We start from the raw sequence: 22,615 nt of genomic DNA on the forward strand, positions 1-22,615 counted from the left end.
CACCATGTGGCTCTGCCACTGATTGCACCTGACCATATCGCCAAATTAAACAGTGGGTTCTATTGCTTCTCGATTAAGCAATTGTTAATAAAAAGAATCCAAGATTAACGGAGTAATCAAATATATCAAAACATTAATGTATATATTAAACTAATTTTGTTAGGCTGGTGTGGGCAACTGCCCACACCAGCCACCATGTGGCTCCGCCACTGATTGCACCTGACCATATCGCCAAATTAAACAGTGGGTTCTATTGCTTCTCGATTAAGCAATTGTTAATAAAAAGAATCCAAGATTAACGGAGTAAACAAAAAACCCATAGGTTGCCAAAACTCGTTAATTAGTGGATATGTTGGGGAAGGGTGGAAGGCACTTGAGGCCCCCACTTTGTGGCTCCTATCGTCAATGATGTGTTATTTTTCTAACTTATCTTTAGGCACTAGGAATCGTGCAACTCTATCCTAGATTTTTAAAAGGCTCTCTAATTTATTCAAAAGGCTGTTCTATTCATTAAACAACTATTTCACCAACATGATTGACCACATAGAAGCAATATGCTTCTTGCTTTTGAAGTTGAAGAAATATTTCACATATTGTTGAGGAATGTGTGGATGGTGGTCTTCATTCTCTCACTATTTATTCTCTCACTATTCGGTTTATATTTGGAAAGGAATCTGGATCCGGGCCCGTGCAGGCGCCCACAGTTCCGGGCTGACCTGTCACAGGTTCTTGATTCTTTCTTGCACCTGAATGTGGGGAGTTCAACCGCTTGTTATCTGTTTCTGACTCATGGCCGCTAGTGTATCTCACTTTCGACCAAATATGTTTTTCGGGGGATACCTTGAAGTGGCCGAAGCTCCTTTTCCTTTATCCCTGCTCTTATAGAGTAGGGTTTCTTCATAACCTAGGTAAGAAGCGGTAAACTGATCAACTAAAGTATCATGCATTCAAATACGGCTTTGGGAATGTTCGGTCATGAAAGAAGTGTTTTCAAAAATATAATAATAATAAAAAAAAAGAAATTATCGGGTTCGGCCCAGCAGTCGTTATCATGGCCCGGGCCCGGCCTAATGCCCACCCCTACATCAAACCCTGTAGAGTAAGATATGAAGCCCTATGATGGTGGGACCCACTCACATAGAGGAATCCATGCATGCAGGGGTCCGGGTCCGAGCATGTGTGTGTGTGTGTCTTAGTCTTGGGAGAATTCCATTTTGGGAATGCAAAGGCAGCTTTCACATGACTATCAAAATAGCGGCGTAGCTTTGCGTTTGGAAACTAAACACTAGGATGAGCATTGTCAAAGAATCTATGCAGGAGCAAACCTTTCTTTGTAAAAGTTGGTCACGTAAAGCCAAATTTGAAAAGCTTTTACAAATCAAATTATTTTTTCTTTTGCAACAAAAGTGACATTGGTAAAAACACCCACATGGTTTCCACAACAAACACTTTCTTCTCATATAGATATGTTGCGTGCACGGCATTCAGGTGTTCAACTTCTTTGCCGACGCGACGTCAACACCAAGGCCTTCATAAATAATATGATATTTTGTGGCTTCAGCATCGAATTGACAGTGCAGGTAGGGGTGAACAATGCGCTCCTGGACGAGTTCTAGTCGAGTCATTTTTTTTAATGGGTCGAGCTCAAGTTCACGAGTCGACTCGTTCAAATAATCGAGTTGAGTTCGAATTCACTAAACTCGAAATGTTAAAGCTCGACTTGACTCAAAAATGATGTGTAGTGATTTTTTAAATATCCATCTTGCTTTTTTAATTAAAAAATCGGTATATTAATGTTAATTAATTATGTAAGTTTTTACAAAAGCTCCTTCATGTTTGCCGAGCCTTAATCGAGTCGAGCTCGATTTATGGTAAAGTAATACTCCATATATTCAAACGAGTTTGTCGAGCCTTAACTGAGTCGATCTCAATAGGTAACTACCGAGTCGAGCTCGAGCTGTTTCTGTTGAACTATTCTCTAACTCGAGGTTTCATTAGTTTACCCGAGCTCGTGCTAGTTGAACTCGGGCTCGACTCGGATCGTGTTCACCCCTAAGCCCAAAGCCTCAGGCAAATAGAACCAAGATCCCTTTCCATTTAAGGGATGGACGAATAGACTTTCAAGTCAGATACTGCAGGTTTCTATTTTTTATCTTCTCATTTGTTAAATTAAATTTAAATATTTTAAATTATTTTCTAAATAAAAAATAAAAGCGATACAAGCCAACACTACCAATAGTGAAACCTACACAACAATGATTCTAACATTGGCAACAGTGTTTGAGAGTACAAAACAATTGTCAAGTTTTCATGTGAATATTATTAGGTGAGTACAAATTATGATGTCTTGCTTGTGTTTGTCTGGGGCCACTTATTGGTAAGTGGTCTTTTTTCGTTTCCAATCTCAAGATGTCAAACAACTTGAGGCATTGAAAGAAGGCCGGTAAGACGAGGGTTTGAGTGAGAGCTTGGACTCTCATTTGAGTGGTAAGATGAAATACTCTTCTTCATCCAAAACACAAACTAAGAGAACCAAAAAACCAACAAACATCCCTTTAGATACTCATTGTAATGGCTTTGTAACTTGTGGGAAAAGCCGATCAGTACAGTTGGTTGGAGCAACGCTTTACATCAACGTTCTACAATTATTGGAATACGAATGAACCTTTCCCTCTCTCACAGTGGCCGGGGCACGCACACTTTTTGCAAACTTGCTTTACTAAGAGAAAGAAACCTACCACACATGGTAAAAGGGTGTACAGAGACGTAAAGGACTGAGAATCTGAAATCCAACTTTCCGCACTTTTTGATCAGCTAAATGTTGCAAAGCTTTTGGCGCCTCCTAATCAACTTCGCTCTTTTAGGCTACGTTGCTCCAAATGCGCTTGCATTATTATTGGCCATTTGAAAAGATAAGGCAGCACCAACTTCCTTCTTTTAACGGACTTGCTACATAAGCAGCCGAATTTCTTCAATGAGCAGACAGATGTTGAAGATGACGAAGGCTGTTGGTATCTTTCCCTTTGTCTTCCTTTTTCCCTTCAGGCGTTCCGCGCACGCCCAAGAGGTCCGTGTACTTAACTAAAACCTGACCGATAATATATCTTCTCTGCCTGCCCACCCGATTGGCTAAGACATACCAACATAAGTAATATATATATATATATAAGCCATCTAGTAAAGACTATTTGATACATTATGATAGATGATTAAAGAAAAAATAAAGATAAAAACATGATGAATATTTTTATAATCTAGTATTAGTTCATATATTTTTCCTTTTATTTTTCTCTCAACCATTTATCTGCTTCAAATGAACGGTCCTAATTAGATGGATGGGTGACTCTAAACAAATCAACTCATCATTCATTCACTATATATATAAGTATATAAGAAAAGAAGCGAAATCCTCTGGTCATCCGAACCTTTTTTCAACCATAATCATATGATCCAACACATTGCTCGACCGATGCAATGCATTAGGTGGAGCGTCATGAGAGATCCTCTAGTCCATACTTGAACCTATATATATATATATATATATATATATATATATATATATATATATATATATATATATATATATATATATAGCATGTGTCAACAACACAAAAGAACATTTTACTTGTGGAAAAAATAAGAAATACACTTTAAGCCAAAAATTGTGTATATAAAATGGTTGTGTATATAGTGTGCGTGTATGTGTAAAACAGATTCAATCCATTGGTATGAGCCAAAAATTGAAAATGCCCTTAATACAGAAAAAAAAAAAAAACTGTACATCTCTTACAATGACAGAATTAGAAGAATAAAAAAAACTTATTTTCTATAAAGATGAAAATTACCTTCAAATAAATAAAAAATACCCTTCAAGAAAAGGGGGAAAAATGCTCCTGCCATGTTAATTAAGTTAACACGAGGGGCCTAGTATTAACTGCATACTACTTATAAAGGGCTTCCTGGCTTCACCAAGTCTATTGTATAACTCGTTCTTTAATATCTTAACTTATTTTTTCCCTCGTTCTTTTCTTTCTTGCTTACTTCGGCTTGTCTTTCTGACTTTCTCTCACTTCCTTTTCCTTTCATTTTTAGTTTTCTTCGTGGATTTTTGAATAAAAGAGAGAGACACAGAAAAGAGAAAAAGATATTCGATCCTTGCCAACGCTTTTTCCTTCTTCCAGTACTCACAGTGAGCATTATGTGGAGACAAATTGTTCCATGTTCAGGTTGATGTGGAGACTTTGTCCATTCTTGTGCACCATTAATTAGTACTGTTGTTGAGGAGTGGGCCATCGAAAGACTTTATCTCTCCGTGGGTAGAAATCTTATCACATTATAGGCGAAAGCACGTACCTTAGAGCAATGACAGGTTAATTAAAGTGTAATGCATGCCAAAGGGCCACGCGTTTTGTTGGAGTGTCGCAATCTAATAGCAGTCCCCAACAAAAATGTACCTTTCATTGGAAGATGAATTTAGTTTTATTTGAAATTTAGTAAGCGCCGTTTGGTAATAAAAACATGATGTAAGTGTTTCATGAATCTACCTCAAAATTGAATTTACTCCACTTTTGAAATAGATTCATGAAATACTTACATCTTGTTCCTAATGTCAAATAGCCTCCTAAAAACGTGTTTGATTTATGTGGGTCATACAAAAGAAAGTAAGTTAAACACAAGGTGAACAAACCTAAAATTTCATTTACACCCCTAAAACATTTTAGAATTGAAATTAACGAGGAGAGAAGACCAATTTCTAGCTTCATGACTTAATTCTATGGTGAAAGTACATGTTGGTGGGTCTTCAATGAGGTTGGTGCAATGGTTGGAGTGGGGTCGGTAGGTGGCCAATTCTTGTTTTGAATTTCTGAGACGTTAATTCTCCTTGTTGTAAAGGAGACCACCTGACAAGCAAGTTGAAGCGTTGCAGAGACAGCACATCTGAGACATCAAAAGTGGGTGTTGTACCTTAAAAAAACATGAGGTTGGGTAGAGGTTTCGACTGTCATTTAAGTGATAAGATGAAATACTTTTCCTGCTCACCAAAAAATATAATGGTGATAAGAAAACAATTAACTCATGAGTTATAGAAAATAAATATTCTCCAATGCCTGCAGCGTTCAATATATATATATATATATATATATATATATATATATATATATATATATATATATATATATATATATATCAAGAATCTTATTCCAAGACATGTGACTCTAAGGAAGATGGATTGAAAGGGGTAAAACTTAATTTCAGGAGAAAAATTTTGATATCTCGACAAAGTCCTATTCTATCATTTAAGTATAAATTATCATTTATATTTCACAGTTTTAGTACATACCATGAAAAGGGAAAAGAAGATCAGTCCAGTGGGGGATGGAATTGCGTTTGTTTCTCTTGCCAGGAAGAATCTGTTTGCTTCTTTTCTTTCTCTTCAAGAAGAATAAATGATTCCGTGGCGGAATAGCGAGTCACTTTTTTCTTTTTCTTTTTTGTCCTTCATTTCTTTTTTCTCCGCCGATATTTGTAGTGACCGTCGCCTTTTGAGTGACGGGCACAATGCTGTCGGCCCTTTCCCTGGATCTTCCGCCTCACATTGACGTCACTGATAGTGTGTGTGCATCAGAGAGAGGGGAGAGTTTATTTAACCCTCAAAAACATTGTGACTTGTGGAGGCGGAGGTGTGGGCATAGTGTGGGCAGGTGCCTACTTAAGCTCATAAAAAGCATTTGTTTTTATTTTGAATTTTTATGACAATTTAAAAAAATTATATAACTAGTGTCCCTTGCAATACGTGTTGTCGGGTTGTGATTATTGGCTATTAAAGAGTTTTTTTTTTTAAATGACAAATATACGTACAAGAAGTTAAAAGTTTTGTAGTTTCTTTAATATTAAACGAGACAACTTGAAAACAATATTGTCCTGAAATTTTGGTAATTTATATTTTATAAAAAAATGAACCAATCGTGCTTGAGCTTTGCCAAGCTCATAAGCGGCTGCTCGAACCCTGCTCTTTCGCTGCTCATATAAATCGGGTCATACTTTGGCTTGTCTAAATAATACGAGTCTAGGTCGAGTCGAGCTTGAACGAGTCGAGCCACGGCCTATCACTAAATGTGCTTAGAATCAATGAAACTGTAACAAATAAGTAACCTGATGTCATGGACTTCAAACTTTCAACATATTCGCCTGATGATCAAATCTTCTGCATGCACTCAACAAGTTCACCATGCACTATGATTAAGTTTCCCACTTTTATCGGTTGCCACTTTTAGCTAGGATCAGCGTCAACTAGAGAAGAGAACTCATTTATGATGTACTCTCCTTCCCCTTTACTCCAAGGTACGGTGATTTTTTATGTATTAAATCAGTTTCAGATCACTTGGAAATCTGAATCTAATTTATCCTTTGTATTGAGATCGATCGACATTTTAGCTTATGCAGAGATTTTAGTGCCCGACACCCTTCTAGTTAGGGGTGAACACGAGCTCGAGTTCAGTCAGCTCGAGCTTGGCTTGATTAACGAAACCTCGAACTCGAGAATAGCTCGACAGAAACAGCTCGAGCTCGACTCGACAGTTACGTGTTGACATCGAGTTCGAAAAGGATCAATAAACTCGTTTGAATTGAATTGATATTCATCGTTACGTGTTGAGCTCGAGTTAAGGCTCGACAATCTCATTTGAATAGAATTGATATTCATTGTTACGTGTTGAGCTCGAGCTCGACAAACTCGAAAACTCATTTAAATATATCAACTTTATTAAGGCTCAACAAACTCGATTAAGGCTCGAGCTCGACTCGGCAGTGACGTGTTGAGCTCAAACTCAAATCAATTATTCGAACTAGTCGACTCATGAACTCGAACTCGACTCGTTAAGCAAATGACTCGGCTTGAACTTGTTCATGAGCTGAGCTTTAACGGGTTTCGTTGTTCACCCCTACTTCTAGTTAAACCCTCATGGAGGAAGGAAAACTAGAGGGCCGCTCGTGTTTTGAGTCAAATATCTTGTTCATGGGTTTCACCCATCGTAGGCCATCGATAGCGGAGCTATATGTGAGCTGGTGTGGGCCATGTCAACACTGACCTATCACCAACAATTAGAAGATGATGAAGCTAGACCTGGGTCCAGCCATACAAGTCACCCACCAAATCCAGTGACTCAAGTGCTCATTCTTTAGTAAAACTGCCACTATAAGCCATCATGTCATTGTCTTGGGTACATTTTTAATGTTTATAAGCAAGTCTTTTTCACCTTTTTCATTCTTGTCTTGTAAAGAAGTGTTATGAAAAACAAAGAAGATTAGGAATACTTTAATAATTTCAAGCACCAACTCTTTCTTTGTGTTTGGACCGAACACATACCCTGCTTGATCTGATATATTTTTCATGTATGAGGCGCTAAGCGCGGTTCGATGTATGTAGAGCACATCATTGAATGCCTACCAGTGAAGGTTGTAACTTTATTTGAAAAGAAAAGTAGAACTCACCACTCCCATTAGGTTCATTGTGTTGGGCCACAATGGATGATGGTTGATAGGTGTGTGTGTGTGTCTGTTGTCTGCATTAAAGACAAGAAACAAGATGGAGAGTGGGGGCTGGCTGTCCATTGTAGTACAATAATCTGGCTACCCTTTCCTACATGAACAACGGCAACTCCGACACTTTTATTATCGCGTGGTGGAGCTAGAAATTTTTCATGAGGCTGGCCAAATTAAAGTTTTTAAATTTTGATTATGGTCGAAATATCATTTTTCAAAATTTTTATACAAAACAAATGAAAATTTCCAAAATTTATAGGTAAATTTTTTTTTAAAAAAAAATTGAGGTTCTGCTAGGGCCCATGCGAACCCTACCTTGGCTTCGCCCCTACGCACGACGACACTTCCAACCACATGCAGATGAGATCACTTGCACTGCTTCATACAAACAAAAGGCATCTAGCTTCTCCAACCTGTAGTCCTCAAGTTATATATTAAAATCAGCTAGCTATCTCTGTAGCTAAATGATTTTTTCTTCTTTAATTTCATTTTGTGTCGTTAAAAACCATCGCAAAAGATACACCTAATTGTTCAAAACTGTAGTCGAGTAAGTGGCTATCTCTAATGCACCTTTTGCAAAGATTTTTAGCGACACAAAATAAAAATTTATCCAGCCACAAAAGGTAGTTGGCTGAATTAATGATAGGGTCTAACAGGTGCCATGTTTTCCCCTCACATTTAAAAAAAATGAAATTTTATTCTCTAAAGTTTTTAACAGTTCTATCTTGAGACCCGTCACTATAGAGGAGTTCTGCCATGTCAAATGTAGCCAAACCATAAGAAATTAAAAATCTTTCACTAAAAAACTAATGTTACATGACCATAAACAATATTAACAATGGTTTATCCTGTTTTTAGCAATAGATCTTTAATTTTTAGCCATATATATATATATATATATATATATATATATATATATATATATATATATATATATATCATGAAACTAAGGCTGAAGCCCCTTGTTTGAATACAAAAGTTTCATACGCGTGCTATCAGCGCATGCATGCTATTATCACACTTGTTTAGTATCATGTTGTTGTTTATCTATGTCTTTTCTTTTCGTCCTTCATCGTAATCAATTGTTTTCTAGTTTAGATGATGGATCATATCTTATATATATATGTTAGAGATTGATTGTTTTTTTATAAGGGATGAAGCTTATCTAAGCACAAAGTAATTGTTGTTTTGAATGCTGATGAATATCTAATATTATCTCCTAGTAGCTACGCAGGAAAGACTCCTGTTGCACATTATTCATTCATTTTCTTCATCAAGTTTCAAATGGGCTGTAATGCTTTCATTACTTTCTCTTTTTAAAGTTAAGATCATTCTAGCAGTACCCGATGCGTTAGGCGGTTTTCAAGAGTGTTACCTTTTTTTATTTGTCTTTTGAGTTCATGCAGTCACCAAAATGTTGCAACATAAGATTGAGTGAAATATGATAATTAACCAAAAGTTCTATGAGAACTGATCAATCATGATTCCTTCGATCAATTAAACTGAAAACCTTCTTCGTTGCATGTTTTTAAATTTTATTTTATAAGGTTCTTTGGATACTGTACTTGTTAATCTAAGCAGATTGATAAAATGACTCGTCATATATTTCCTCACTCTAAATAAGTACTTTTCTGTTCACTCGAATATTTGAAAATTTTCTTAATTAACATGCATTAACTTTCTTAAAATTGAAAAAAAAACTATTTAATAAAAAAAATTAAAACTTAAAATTAAAAAAAAACTACTTTATTAAAAAGAAAGAAATTAAGGGCCGGGCAGAATTTGTCCGCTCTGGCCTGGGATTGTCCTCCCAGGAGGCATGACGTTCTGAAGGCGTCATCAGCCTTTCTTCATTTGTCCTCTTTCCCATGTGGCATCCCCTGTTTGCCAAACATGCGCCAGTGGAAGCATCAGGCGGAATTTTCACCCGGGGAGAAAAATCTTCCCCCACGAATTGACAACATGTACGGGAGCCTCTGCCGACCTCACGTTTCATTCATGCCGCTGAGTCAAGCGGGGAGCCGTCGGGAAACAATTCAAACACGAAGAAGTTTTCTCGCGTCTGAGGGGACAAGGTGTCAGGGTCAAGTGGGGGGGAGGAGGTGTGATGCGGACTCCAATTTGGATGGCGAGGATTCTGAGCGGGGGAGGGACGAGCGACTGAAGAGCCAGGATCGCTGTTGACTGCGCTCTGTATCAGCACCTCCCCCTCCGTCCATTTTCCCCGCCGTGTGGAAGAAAAAGAAGAGGGAGGGCAGAGACATTCGAAGGGAGAGAAAGGTGGGGCGAGCGAGAGCCGTCCTCCTTCGGAAGTGGGAAGTGAGATTTTGCGGCTTCCTTCTCCGCTCACTCTTCTTCTTCTCCTTTCGGTGCTTCTTCTTCTCGCTCCATTCTGTGGAGTTCGCGGCCTCTTGTGCGACGAATCAGTATATTCCGGCGGGTAGAGGGAGAGGGAGGGAGAGTCTCCGTTTTATCCTTCGTCGTACTTCCGGCCGTTAGTCGTTGTCCGATTGGACGACTGAATCCATCTCGATACGGAATTCTTTTTTCCTTTCATGAGCTCGTTTGCCGGTGAGATACAGTTTTCTCTTTGTTTTCAATTTAAATTATTTTCCAGTTCTTCCTTCTCTCTCTCTCTCTCTCTCTGCTCTGTCTCAGTCAGTCTCTCTCTCTCTTCTTCTAACGCTAGTTCGGGAACGAAGAGAATATTGTGTTCTGGAGGAGCTGTACATGGTTCCTCAGCTAAAAGCTAATTTTTTGACAGTTGCAGTATTTTTTAATGGAAATTGGAGAGAGAGAGAGAGAGAGAGAGAGAGAGAGAGAGATTCTGTTCCAGATGCGGTTCTCTTAGAAAAACCTATTGACGGAAGCTTTGCTCCAGCTTATCGGCCGGACGCGTAGATGTTAAGCAAGACTGCAAGAGGATAATAACTGAATTTTGTCCTTTTTTTAAATTCTGGATTTATTGTGAAAGTTTCAGATTTTTTCGCAGACGAGCCGACGAGGGCATACGTATTTGAAGTTTTTTGCTTCTAGCTGAAGTGATACGTCTGTTCTTGATGCAAAAGTTTTGTGTTGCTTTATGAACTCTTCAGTAGCAGAATTTTCATCCTCAGAGAGGATGGTCTTGTATGAAGCAAGCCATCACCAGTGGAGGGAACCGTTTAAACATGATAACGGCTTTAACACGGGCGTGTCTCTGATTCTGCAGCCAGACTCTGGAGCAGACACAATGAGGGTGTGTTGCACCGATCCTTGATTTCCCTTGATTATTCTTATAACTGGTCTTTCTGTTCATTGTTGCGGCCAAAAAGTCTTATTTATGAACAAATTCTAGTCAGAAGATGGGCTCAACGGTATGCTGGCGACTTCCAAAAGCTCCGATCAGGAGGCAAATAAGCCTAGCGAGAAGGTGAGCTTGTGAATGTTGAAGATTTGTTCTTTTTAACACAATTATTTGTATGTCTCCTTTTTTTTTTTTTTCAGAACATGCACCCCCAAAACCTCTTTCCAAACCACACCACACCACACCACCCGCTACCTTCCCACCCCAACCAAAAAAAAAAAACTTTATTCTTTCTCACTACTTTCGTCTTCCTACGTTCCGAACGTGTCATGTTCTCTGAAAAGAGGCATGCGTCTTCCACGACCATCAGTGAAACTGGTTATACAATTTAGTTCTGCTTCTTGAGGGGCAGATTTTTTGAGGCAACTGGGCGCATTTATTGTTCTGCATGAAACATCCTGCTAAGGTCCTCTATTTTTTACCCTTAAAAGCTAGACACTCTATTGTACTTCACAGTTTCTTGTCTTCTCCATGTACTGATGTGAAGTTTTTTCCATGTTTTCCTTGCTGTTGCGTGAATAGTGCATACTTTTATGTATTATATGTTTGATGCCATTGAGATGGTATTGGAGTGCCTCGTGGTAATTATGGGACCTATCCTTCTTGTGTCTGATTTGATCATGTTAATTACCTGTTTGCTTTTGCTATTTATGGAAAGATCAACTGTGACGAGTGTATGGTTCTAATTACTTGTAGTTCATCTTTTAAGGTGCTTTTTTTTTATATATCCTGGAAGATTTGTAGGGTCCTTTCAAACTCATGACAGTTTAACATTTTTGACACTTGTCTACTCCTTTTCTCTCGCTACTTTAATTTGGAAAGGAACTTATATGAGCCGATTTTATTTGCAGGCTTTTCATTTTATTCTAGAAAGCATTCTCATCTCCTTAAACTAAACAAAGAATGAACTCTTTGAATCATGATCTATGAGACTTTCCTGTTTCATTTTGTTAACTACTGAATGGTTTTCGCCTACAGATGAACATAGAAGCTTTATTCTCTAAATCTCAGTCTCTCAATCATATTCATACCTTGTTGGTGCCTTCTAATGTAAAATTTCATAATATTTACTCATTTCGTAGGCAATTAAAAAGCTAACCTTACCAAATCACGTGCTTCTTATATTGTGTGAATGCACGCGCATGTGTGTATATTATAATTGTCATTCCTTTGGAAGGAATGCCCTTAGCTGCTGAAATTTTGAACTGCCAAATTTTCCGTCTTTTATTCTTCAAAGTTTGCTTTTAGATTTATCCGTTGTATTCATTAATTAGCTTTGCCTGCAATTGGCTTTAGGCTTTAGCTATCCTGTTCGTGTGTGAAATTAGCTAGATTAACATATTAAAGTTGTGAGTGTGATTGTTGGTAAAGTTTATATGTTTTTTTTTTCCACCTATAACTTTTCTTGCCTTCTGTTTCATGTGCATGTCTGTAGGCCCTGAGGCGATTAGCGCAAAATAGAGAAGCTGCTCGGAAGAGCCGTTTACGGAAAAAAGTAAATGAAACATGGGTGACTTTCTGAAAGTTACTGCAACAAGATAATATCATATATTGAATGTTTTATTTCTAACTGATATTTTGCTATAGGCCTATGTTCAGCAACTAGAGTCAAGCCGTCTGAAGTTGACACAATTGGAGCAAGAACTTGAGCGAGCCAAACAGCAGGTATATGAAGCTTCATATCATCTTTTATAGACTTTGTCTCCTTTTATTTGTGTGATCTGTTGACATGTTGATGTTGTTTTACCTAATATAGGGTGTATATGTTGGTGGAAATACTGGAGATTCCATCCATGGAATTCCTGGAGCAAATAATGCAGGTTTGCCATTTTTTACCATATATGAAAAATACTATTGTAAAGATCTACACGAATACAATGTCAATTAACTAGAAATAAATAATGGATGTGCATATATGCTATTGAGTCAAATAGTGTTGAACGTTGTACTTAACTAATGCAACTTATCTAGGCTTGAGAACTGAAACATTGATACTCCAACAAGCCAATCGCCTAACTAGCACACCATAACAGTGAATCCAGAATTGAGAAGGGCCATGGGTTGTATGTCCTAGGTTCATCTTGTGGAGGGAAGTCCTTTTCTGAATCTTATGTCGCCTTTTGTAATTACTCAAATTACACATTACAGGAAGGTTGCAGACAAGGAGGAGGGAACATATTATGTGTTATTTGCAAGGTTAGAAGCTTAATATAGGAGATGTTGGAACAATGAGACTTGGTATACCTACTAGTCTAATCGCACAAAGGCCTGAGTACAAGAAGAGTCTTAGATTCAACTGACATGTTATTTCTGGCATATTCATATGAGGTACATCTTACTACATGATGTAGAAAGAAGTATTGAATGTAAATCTGGATCTTATGTACATTAAAGGAACTGAACCTTTCATCCCATGTGTGCTTGAAGAGAAACAGGAAAGAAAAGCTTGAGGGTGGGGCCGTGAGCATTATCGTGATAGCTATACTGCATTATGTTGTGTTATATTGTGTGGATGCAACAAGTTCCAGTTTGCGCATGACTCAAGAACATCTGCCATCTAGGTTTTGTACATGGGTTGCTTCAAGTTTGATTGGCTACCATCTGATTAAGTAGTCATGATATTGGCAACATCCAAACATGAATGACATTCATTTATTCCACAGATATGAACCATGATTGAAAATGAAACTGAACATATCAACTGGATGAGAGGCAAGGAAAAATTTCAGAATTGTATACCATTAGGGATCTTTATTCTGATAAGTTTAGCTGCCACATGTCATGTAGATGCAGTGGATGCAGCATGGTAATAAAAAAGAAGGAAAAAAATGCAACCACGATGGAGAATTGATGTTATATCTGCTATATTCATTGATTTCCCAAGCCTCTAATTGAAATTCATACCTGCCAGTATTTTAAGGCAACTAAGTCTGCATGTGATCAGTAACACTAGTAACTGCCGCATGTTCAGTAACACTAGTAACTGCCTTGTGGGTGTTTTCCATTGTTTTGTTCCTTTAATGTGTATATAGGACCATATAGAAGGGAAAACATCAGGCTGTGATTATTAGATCTAAAAGAGCCTAATCTATACATAAGAAGAGCGTAATCAGGTACCAGCTAAGTTTTGTCGATGGAGATCCCACTGATTAGCTTCCTTTATAGAAACATTCAAAGATGTGAGCTCTTGTCAGGAGTTCAAAACCCACAAATACAATAATGCTTTTCTGGTTTTTCTTATGCAGTACCAATGTAGTCTTGAGCCTAGGTGACAACCCATGTCTGTAAAATCTCTCTCTCTCTCTCACTGACATACACGCTCTTGTGCATGTGCAGACAAATATAAGTGCTTGCAAATGTATGGGTATATTCAGATGATATCATGTCTTTTGTTAGCCTCTTTAGTTTCTGATTCTTGTCAACTGGGAAATTATAGGTGTTGTATTGTTTGAGATGGAGTACAGTACCTGGGTTGAAGACCAAAAAAGGGGGACAGATGCACTTAGAACTGCTTTGAATGCACGTGCAACTGACCTAGAGCTCCGGATTCTAGTGGAAGGTGGTCTTAAACTCTATGATGACCTTTTCGATATGAAAGCAACAGCTGCAAAGTCTGATGTCTTTCATCTAATGTCGGGCATGTGGAGAACTACTGCTGAACGGTTCTTTCTTTGGATTGGTGGATTTCGCCCTTCCGAACTTCTCAAGGTTGTTTTGTGTTTTTTGCTGATGGATGAATAATTTAATGCTAGAACTTTCTTTTCATTTTTCTGAACATTACTATTTCCTAGCTGCAGGTTGGTCGTGTATGATTGCTTATAAATTGCAAGAATCTTCTGATGATGTTATTTAAATTTATGATAGCTGCTCTTCTAAGACAACATTTGTTCAATGGTTTCCTCATTTCGTTGATGTGAAATCCTATGACATCGATTCTTCTGAAGGGCCACTATTTCCACCTAAGTAAAGTTTGGTAGAAGCTTCCAAAGGCATGATGGTAGGAAGGCCGACCACTACATAAAGCCTAAGCAAGCACTTGGCTTGGCAGCAAGCTACCTTTATCCGCCTTCAGCTTTCGTTATGCTCAGTAGCTCCAACAAGCCCTAAAGTTTCTTGCCGCTGAGAACTTTGCTACCAAGCTGACATGGGTTGAACCGTTCAAGTATTGGTCTAGGTGGTGCTCAGTTTGATTATGGATGTAACATACTTAATATTCGAGTATGATGATGCTTCCGACTTGGGGCGAAGTGGTCCACTGTTCACTGCATACCCACTCCCTTCGATTGCTAACCATTAGTCTACTATATAATTTTTGTAGCTTACTCTTTTAGTTCATTTCACATATAATGGGTCTCTTAAAGTGTGTAGAGTTTGATGTGTCTTTCCGTGCATTTTAGTATGCACAGGCATGCACATGCTGCTATACATGTGTACACATGTTTTCATATGTTGTGTTTTTGTAGCCCAACCCATGTTGTGCTTCAGTACCTGTGCATATCTGTGTATTGCCTACGCTATTGATGAATTGAATTAAGCTTCGAATTTTACCAATTCTTTTTCCTTTCAGCCATGCGTACTTGTATCTGATATTAGCCATTTTTATCTTATTGGGGCTTGAGCATCAATTGTACCAATGGCCTTTTTCCAGAGAAGCAAGTAGTCTCAGTAGTTAATAAGAGCATTTATTTAAGTTGATGAAGGAGCACAGTTAAATGTCTAACTGCCATGCAGGCTTCCTTACATGCCTAATTACCATTAATGTGCTATTTTTGTCAATTTTTTAGAGTCTTTGTTCTGTATTGTGCTTCTGGGCCATCCTAAAATCTGACTTCTGCATATGATTGACTTGAAACTCTGCTTTTCTGTGTGTGACATTTTTGTCTTTTTTCTCATACATTTGATATGCGATTGTTCATTGTAGTGGACAATCTTATTTGGCTTTCAGCTATTAATATAGTTGGTGATCCTCATTATTTTTCCTATTTCAGCCACAAGGATAAAGGTATTATGAAACTGTTGTTTTGATACCTAAATCTACATACAAATATAGAACTTATTCTTTGTGAGATTTTCACGATAAAGCTAAGTAGATGAGCGTATGAGTTTTTTTCTTTCTTGCCATTTTTGTCTCTGCCGGTAGGCTGGGCATTCATATGTATGTTGTTCTTCATTAATGAATTATGTTCATATATATTGAGATACACCATATATTTCATGCCTATGTTATACTTCTGGTATAATAGCAGTTTCTGCATTCCTTGCATTTGTCTTGTAGTTTACACTTCTGCTGTCCCCATTTTCTTCATGCAGATTCTTACTCCACAACTGGAGCCTCTGACGGAAAGCCAAGTTATAGCCATCTGTGGTTTGCAGCAATCATCACAGCAGGCTGAAGATGCTCTTTCTCAGGGGATGGAGAAGCTGCAGCAAACCCTGGCTGAGGCATTGGTATCTGCTCCTTTAGGTGCACCAAACGTTACAGACTATGTGGGCCAAATGGCCACAGCCATGGACAAACTGGAGGCACTTGCAAATTTCATACTGCAGGTGAAGTTTCCTTGCTTTGTTTATGCTATATTTTAATATAATTTATGCGTTCTGAAGAGAATTACCTTCTATGCTCTAAGTTGATAGATTTTGGAGCACCTTTTATTCACATCCAATAATCCATGTTGATTTTTTTTTTTTTTTAAATATGGAGATCAGGGATGGTCTCTCAAGGAAATATATCCTCAGCGTGTTGCATTTGTCAATGGATTATTGTAGGCCGTTTTATTTTTCTTCGTGTTTGCTTTCTTGCCTTTATGTGCTTCCTTTTTCTAGCTTTAATAGTACAGATATTCTCCTCATGAAGCGCCTGCATTTTCTTGTGACATAATGTTCATCTGAAATAAGTTTAAGCTTGATTACGTAATATATCAGCTTTGCGATGTAGATAAGTTTTTGTTGTGGTACTTATTTGTACCCTCCCTTCTTGCGTGCAGAACGTGTAACCATAGAAGTTTGCAGTTGCTTGGGAGTGCAATTAGTTATCATGTTTCTACGTTCTATTGAGTATAGCAACATAATAAATGTGCTGATTTCTCTTTCTATCTTTGATTTTTCCAACAGGCAGATAACCTTCGGCGTCAGACTTTGCAGCGGATGTATCGAATTCTGACTGTCCGACAAGCTGCTCGGGGCCTTCTTGTCCTAGGCGACTACTTCCAGCGCCTGAGAGCTTTAAGTTCCCTTTGGACAGCTCGTCCACGTGAACCCGCGTAAATCAACTGCATGGTCTTCTCTCATCCACATGTCTGTTGCTGCTATATAATCCGTGAGATAGCCAATGAACTGAATAATGCGTTAAAGGCCACTCTTTAGTGGACATTACATGATTTTTATTCAAGGAAATCACATAAGAAAAAGTGGCCGCCATTTTCATGCAGCATCTTTGCTTAAAGGAAGCTGTACATAGGTTTTGAGGTGCTCCATGTTGCAGTGGTCGTCTGTATGACATAAATTGTATATTGTATAATGTTGCAGTTGTAACGTTATTTCAGGAAGAGGCGTTGTAAGATGCTTTCTGTTGACTTTTGTGGAATACCCATATCAAGCAATGGGGAGACCTTTCTTGTAGACAAGGGACGGAAGTACGAGGTCTTTACACTGAGAGGCAATCAAAATAAGCTAATGATGTCAAGCATGCATGATATGGGTCAGTAAGTTTGATATTTTGAACATAGATGGTGCTTTCTTGCTGTGAAAAGGAAAAAAGGTTCGTATTCTTGCCATCCCTGGCGCCTCATGGTGCTGGTGTTGATGCATATGCTGTCATGGTGGCTCACGGGTCCTCTGCTACGGAATTCAGGGTATCTGAATTATGGGGCAACGACGCTACAGAATGGTTGGTGCAGCACGAGTTATTGGCTCTTTACAGGATCTACATTTTTAGTTTTTACTTTCGTTGCTCGAGATATTGAGTCCTGGCACACGCAGAGACACAGATTGCTGCTAGTCGAAGGAACTTTTATGTTCTCTTGGTATAAGCTACTGTGCCTCTAGGGTATAAGGCTGCTTTGTGATCATGTATGGTATACCTTTTAATTCGAGTGTGTGTATTGTTGTTTACAGTTTAGAAAACTAGTACCTATAGAAATCGAACTTAGGACACGTCTTTAGCGAGATATTCGACTAGTTATATAATACCCTTTGGATGGCTGTATTTGGTCAATGAGGTGTCATACATGTGAAGATTTACGTTTGAAGTTCAAACCCCGACATACTAAAATGCGAGGCCAGATTAAAGTTTTCACATGTGACAGGGTTCAAGTAACTACCGGATTGGGTAAGAAGATGTTATACTAAGTTCAAATTTGATTACCGATAGGAATTTCTCTGTCGACCTCAGGTCTGGAGGAACAAGCGCCAGATAAACCAAAGCTTCTTTTGTCAGTAAAAGTTTTTGCTGTGATTAAACATAAGGATAGGGCCAAACAATTCTCACAAATTTTATGATGGCTTGTTATTGGACAAGGCCAGCCTACTGTCCACTGCTAGTTACATGGGCGACACTTTTTTTCCTTTGAAATCTTGGAATTGCTCGAAATTAATGCGTTGTTTATTTTTGAATTAGCGAACCAAGATGGACTGGTGTCGGAAGAACGTGCAATTCTGAAACCATCAACTACAACATTGTTCTGTAGTCTTCCACTGGCATTGCCAAGGTTGGTGATGCAGATCGGAAGGCCAGTAGGCCGCGCTACTGGTCTGAACCAGGCTAAGGCAGCTTCAGCACAGAGCCCAGTGAGTCTAATGGGCCAGCAAGGAGGCAGCACAGCCTAGATATGGGTCTGTATAATTGTTTTGCCAGGATCATGTACCAATGGAACTCGGTTTGCTCTTGTAAATTGGACTGGACTAATCCTCGAAAGGAAAAATAAGTTGAATTGCTTGACAAATTCCTAAGTCAATAGCCCTCCTCTACAGTGTTTTGCCCTGCAATCAAACATCACCTAAGGGTGAACCCGACCTCCAAGTCCTATGAGGACAACATCAAGGGATTGAGCGAGAGAAAAGTAGAGTTGGGGATTGGCACAATGTCTTCAACCTGAACCAACAAGCACTTCAATAGAAGCTCCATACAAAATAAGACTTTACGCTCTTTAACACACACAATACCACCATAAGAATGCTATGAAGATAACAGGACTGTAACTTGACCATAGTTTTCACCCCAATACGTTTTGCAACTTCATCTACTCTCGTTCTGTGATGGTGAAAAACAAAATTCAAATGGAAAGAATTGCTCAAGTTTTCAGGTGTCGGAAAGAAAGTTTTGTGCTTGGCCAGATTATCTTATGTTTGCTTCCACTCTTAAGAGCATAAACTACTGTTCACGGTTCAACATTTGCCGATGCAAAAAGGCCACGCTGTTTCCAAGTTCTGCTATAATTATACTTTCACCCGGAAAATGAGGATCATGGGCATTGACTATTTTGTTCTGATTTTGAACCTTCCATCAGTTTTAGTTGTAGGCAAAAGTGAATATAAAAAAAACCTAAGTCCATTATGAAGCAAACTTAATAAAGGATTTCTATGAACATGCGAAATCAGCAAAAGAAACGGACAATAGGATAACAGATTGGCGTCGCCCGGACTCGAACCGGAGACCTTCAGTGTGTTAGACTGACGTGATAACCAACTACACCACGACACCAGGGATGGACAATGTCGCTCAAAAATTCCTAATCACAAAAAACTGCCCAACTTCAAATCCATGCGAACTTGCTCGCCCTAGAAGAACTTGGTGAGAAATACCTAAAGCACAAGCTTCCGACACACTTATGTTAAATTTTTATTTTTAAGTTGTTTTTACAAAATCTAACCATAGTGCCAAACATGTGCTTCTTATGCATTATTTGATCAAAATTAATTCATCTAGGAAGGAAACCCATCACCTGGGTGTGGGTGTGAAGCTGAAGCTCCCTTTTTCCCCTTGCTCCCCGAACTTAGGGTTGCATGGGAATTCAAGTGAATTTACGATTACTCCCTTCAACTCAGTAATAGCTCCTGCTATCTTTTATAATCCAAAACAATAGCGTCCATGACAATCAAACAACTGATCAGTTTCTCACCAACCTACCAGTTGAACCAATTACGCAAGCAAAATTCATTCATAAGATTACCTAGATTTAATGTGCCTGAAAGATACTAGAAAAAATTTTGAATGTCAATGATGGCAAAAGCTTGGTTAACAAAATACCAGACGTACATTGAAAAACATAATTCGAAGGCCGGATCTTATCCAATTGACCAACCATGAAGAGGATATATTTACATGGCTAAATTTAAATTATTCAAGTTAAATGATTCAATATTTAAATGGTTATTTGCATGAGCTTTTGTTTTATATATATATATATATATAGAGAGAGAGAGAGAGAGAGAGAGAGAGATGCTTCTAAATTTTTGTGTCGTTTCAATCAATAGCTCTGATTAATAAATATAAACCATGTAGCTTATATTCAAGAAAGTTTTTTAACCGATCACTTGTTGAGATGATCTTAATGTCAAGGGTATAAGTGTAAAGTGGATAATGATGGTTCTAGAAGACTGATGTGTCGGCACAACGGTATCCAAACTGTGTATAACCCTCAACTATGTAAAACAGTATATATATATACGATGGAAGAGTAAGGAAAAGTGTTCCTTTCGACCCCTAATTTTAGTTCTTCGTCAGAATTCCTCTTTCTCTAAGTTTTACCATGGAGGGTTGACGTCAACATATGTCAATTTCTTTTGCTTAAAAAAAGTGTACCGATTCTAACACCTTAAAAGTTTAGTTTTGTTTTAAACATCTTGAGAGATCTTTAAGAATTTATAAAAGGGTAAATTTATAAAAGGGAGTTGTTAAAGTGCTTAGCTTTCCAGTTTTTTTTTTTTTAAATTTAAACTATTAAGAGGCGAGTTAGGATCTCTCAGACCAGAAACCTTCGCTCAAAAGTGAATTGAATTGTTACAGTGGTATCATATTAGGCTTAACATTCAGACCTGGGGTCCCTCACGTGATGACGTGCGTGTCTTAAGAGGGGTAGATTGTAATACCCCAAAAGTTTAGTCGTGTATTGAAAATTTTGAGAGATTTTGAAGGGTTTATAAATATGAGTTGTTAAAGTTGTTATTTGTTTTGGTTTTAACTTTTTTTTTACTGAAACCAAATCTGTTAAGGAGCATATTGAGATCTTTCAAATGAAGAAGGACCTGAGATTGAGAGTGAGATGAATAGGTGCGGAAAACAGTTCTGGTGTTACTAATCCAACTCTAATATTGACACTTAGGAGGGCATGCACACAAACCCACACATATTTCCTAAAACATTATCAGTACAACAATTTAACTGAAAAGTTCATAAATTATATAAATTAACTGAAAGCGGCTGAGTTAATTGAATCCTTTCTCTTTTCTCTTTATCCCTTTCGTTTGACGAGTAGGAAAAATCAAACAACCAAAGTAAGGTTGCCATTATCAGTATTAGAGCTGAACCCATTTGACCTTTTCTCCCCTGTTTTTGTTTTTTAATACTTTAAAAGCAGTTGCAATTAATTTCAATTAATTAAAAAACAATAAAAAAAAAGCTGTCAAGCTTCAGAAAGGTAGGACCAATTAAAATACCTATTGTTCCTCAATTAGTAAAACTTGTAACTCTTGTAGCGATAGCCCATCGAAATCAAAAGAATAATTCGTTAGACAAAACTTGCTATCAAATTGTTTAACACACTTATCCTAACAACTTTTTCCAAATGATAAATATGTTTTTTTTTTCTTTTTAATGTTGAGTCTTCCAATATATTACTTTCGTTCCCAGACCGAGAATTTGTTGATTTAATTTTTCAATGGAAGACTTGGGAGTCGCTTAAGAAAACAGAAACCATCAAAGTGGTAGTAAGAGAAGGTTGCTATAAGAAGATTGTCAAAACGAAGACTTTTTAGATCGAATCCCAACTATGCGAGCTTTTTAGCTTTTTCGTTGTTTTAGGGTAACAGGAAAACTATGTTATTGGATGAATCTGCTTCAAAGATTGCAGTAGATTTAGAGTAACAGGAAAACTATGTTATTGGATGAATCCACTTCAAAGATTGCAGTAGATTCACGACATGTTAGTTTTAGTGTCTAATGAATCTGCTTCAATCTTCGAGTTTCATTCATCAGATACTCATATAGTATTCTTGTTATCCAACAACTCTAACAAGTGGTTGAGAAGTTCACAAACAGTTCAAATTGGTGACTGATTTGCATTTTAAATTTGAATTCAGATCCGACCAGGATAAGATCTGGCTATGTAGGTAACTGTATCGAATCTTCATCGGATCTAGAACGAATATTAGATTCAGATTTAGATTTTTTGCCACGACACAGCATATCCAATCCGGTTCCATTTAGCAATCAAATCAGATTTTTTCTTTTCGAAATCTGACTAATGGATTCAAGATCCGTTAGTTTTTGAAACCACTTACGCTCAAGAGCTGACTTCGAGGGCGTTTGTTTCTCTGTAAATCTGAGATCCCCAGTGATCTAAAATCCTATTTTTCTAGGACCCGATGATTAAGCAAACAACGGGTCTCCACATAGGTTTAAGATCAAGAGCGGTTCGGTCAAAGATCTGACCCGAATTTGAGTCCGCCTCCAGGATCTCACCTCAAATAAAGGAAGAGGAAAGATAATCGTTGGAGGCCCAACTCTTTTGT

The 22,615-nt window shown here is 37.9% G+C and overlaps 2 protein-coding genes and 1 non-coding gene across 5 annotated transcripts; 2 read left to right on the plus strand and 1 right to left on the minus strand.

Annotated features, from left to right (window-relative positions):
• The first annotated feature begins 9,635 nt into the window (after positions 1-9,635).
• Positions 9,636-17,433, plus strand: LOC116262068 (transcription factor TGA2-like). Of its 3 annotated transcripts, none has more exons than XM_031641107.2 (9): positions 9,636-10,113; positions 10,523-10,780; positions 10,880-10,954; positions 12,324-12,383; positions 12,476-12,553; positions 12,645-12,708; positions 14,325-14,596; positions 16,199-16,435; positions 17,000-17,433. In XM_031641107.2, the coding sequence occupies exons 2-9, from the start codon at positions 10,625-10,627 to the stop codon at positions 17,150-17,152; spliced, it is 1,095 nt and encodes a 364-aa protein (XP_031496967.1). In that variant the 5' UTR covers positions 9,636-10,113; positions 10,523-10,624; the 3' UTR covers positions 17,153-17,433. The 3 variants fall into 3 exon arrangements, with proteins under 3 accessions (XP_031496967.1, XP_031496964.1, XP_031496963.1); XM_031641104.2 differs by having other exon boundaries at positions 10,535-10,780; XM_031641103.2 differs by having other exon boundaries at positions 9,638-10,113; positions 10,638-10,780.
• Positions 17,434-17,663: 230 nt separating this feature from the next.
• LOC116262069 (uncharacterized) lies at positions 17,664-18,831 on the plus strand. Its single transcript, XM_031641108.2, has 2 exons — positions 17,664-17,774; positions 18,504-18,831. The coding sequence occupies exons 1-2, from the start codon at positions 17,675-17,677 to the stop codon at positions 18,710-18,712; spliced, it is 309 nt and encodes a 102-aa protein (XP_031496968.1). The 5' UTR covers positions 17,664-17,674; the 3' UTR covers positions 18,713-18,831.
• A 681-nt stretch (positions 18,832-19,512) lies between these two features.
• On the minus strand, positions 19,513-19,586 carry TRNAV-AAC (transfer RNA valine (anticodon AAC)). Its single transcript has one exon. It is a non-coding gene; the product is annotated as a tRNA-Val (tRNA).
• Between the last annotated feature and the right edge of the window lie 3,029 nt (positions 19,587-22,615).

Source organism: Nymphaea colorata, chromosome 10 (assembly GCF_008831285.2).
Source record: "Nymphaea colorata isolate Beijing-Zhang1983 chromosome 10, ASM883128v2, whole genome shotgun sequence".
Taxonomy (NCBI): domain Eukaryota; kingdom Viridiplantae; phylum Streptophyta; class Magnoliopsida; order Nymphaeales; family Nymphaeaceae; genus Nymphaea; species Nymphaea colorata.

Coding starts and splice junctions, on each gene's coding strand:
- LOC116262069 (XM_031641108.2), top strand. CDS start 17,675: ATGGTGCTGGTGTTGATGCATATGCTGTCATGGTGGCTCACGGGTCCT. Junction 17,775..18,503: donor GGCAACGACGCTACAGAATG/GTTGGTGCAGCA, acceptor TTTTTGAATTAG/CGAACCAAGATGGACTGGTG.
- LOC116262068 (XM_031641103.2), top strand. Junction 12,709..14,324: donor TCCTGGAGCAAATAATGCAG/GTTTGCCATTTT, acceptor GGGAAATTATAG/GTGTTGTATTGTTTGAGATG. Junction 14,597..16,198: donor GCCCTTCCGAACTTCTCAAG/GTTGTTTTGTGT, acceptor TTCTTCATGCAG/ATTCTTACTCCACAACTGGA.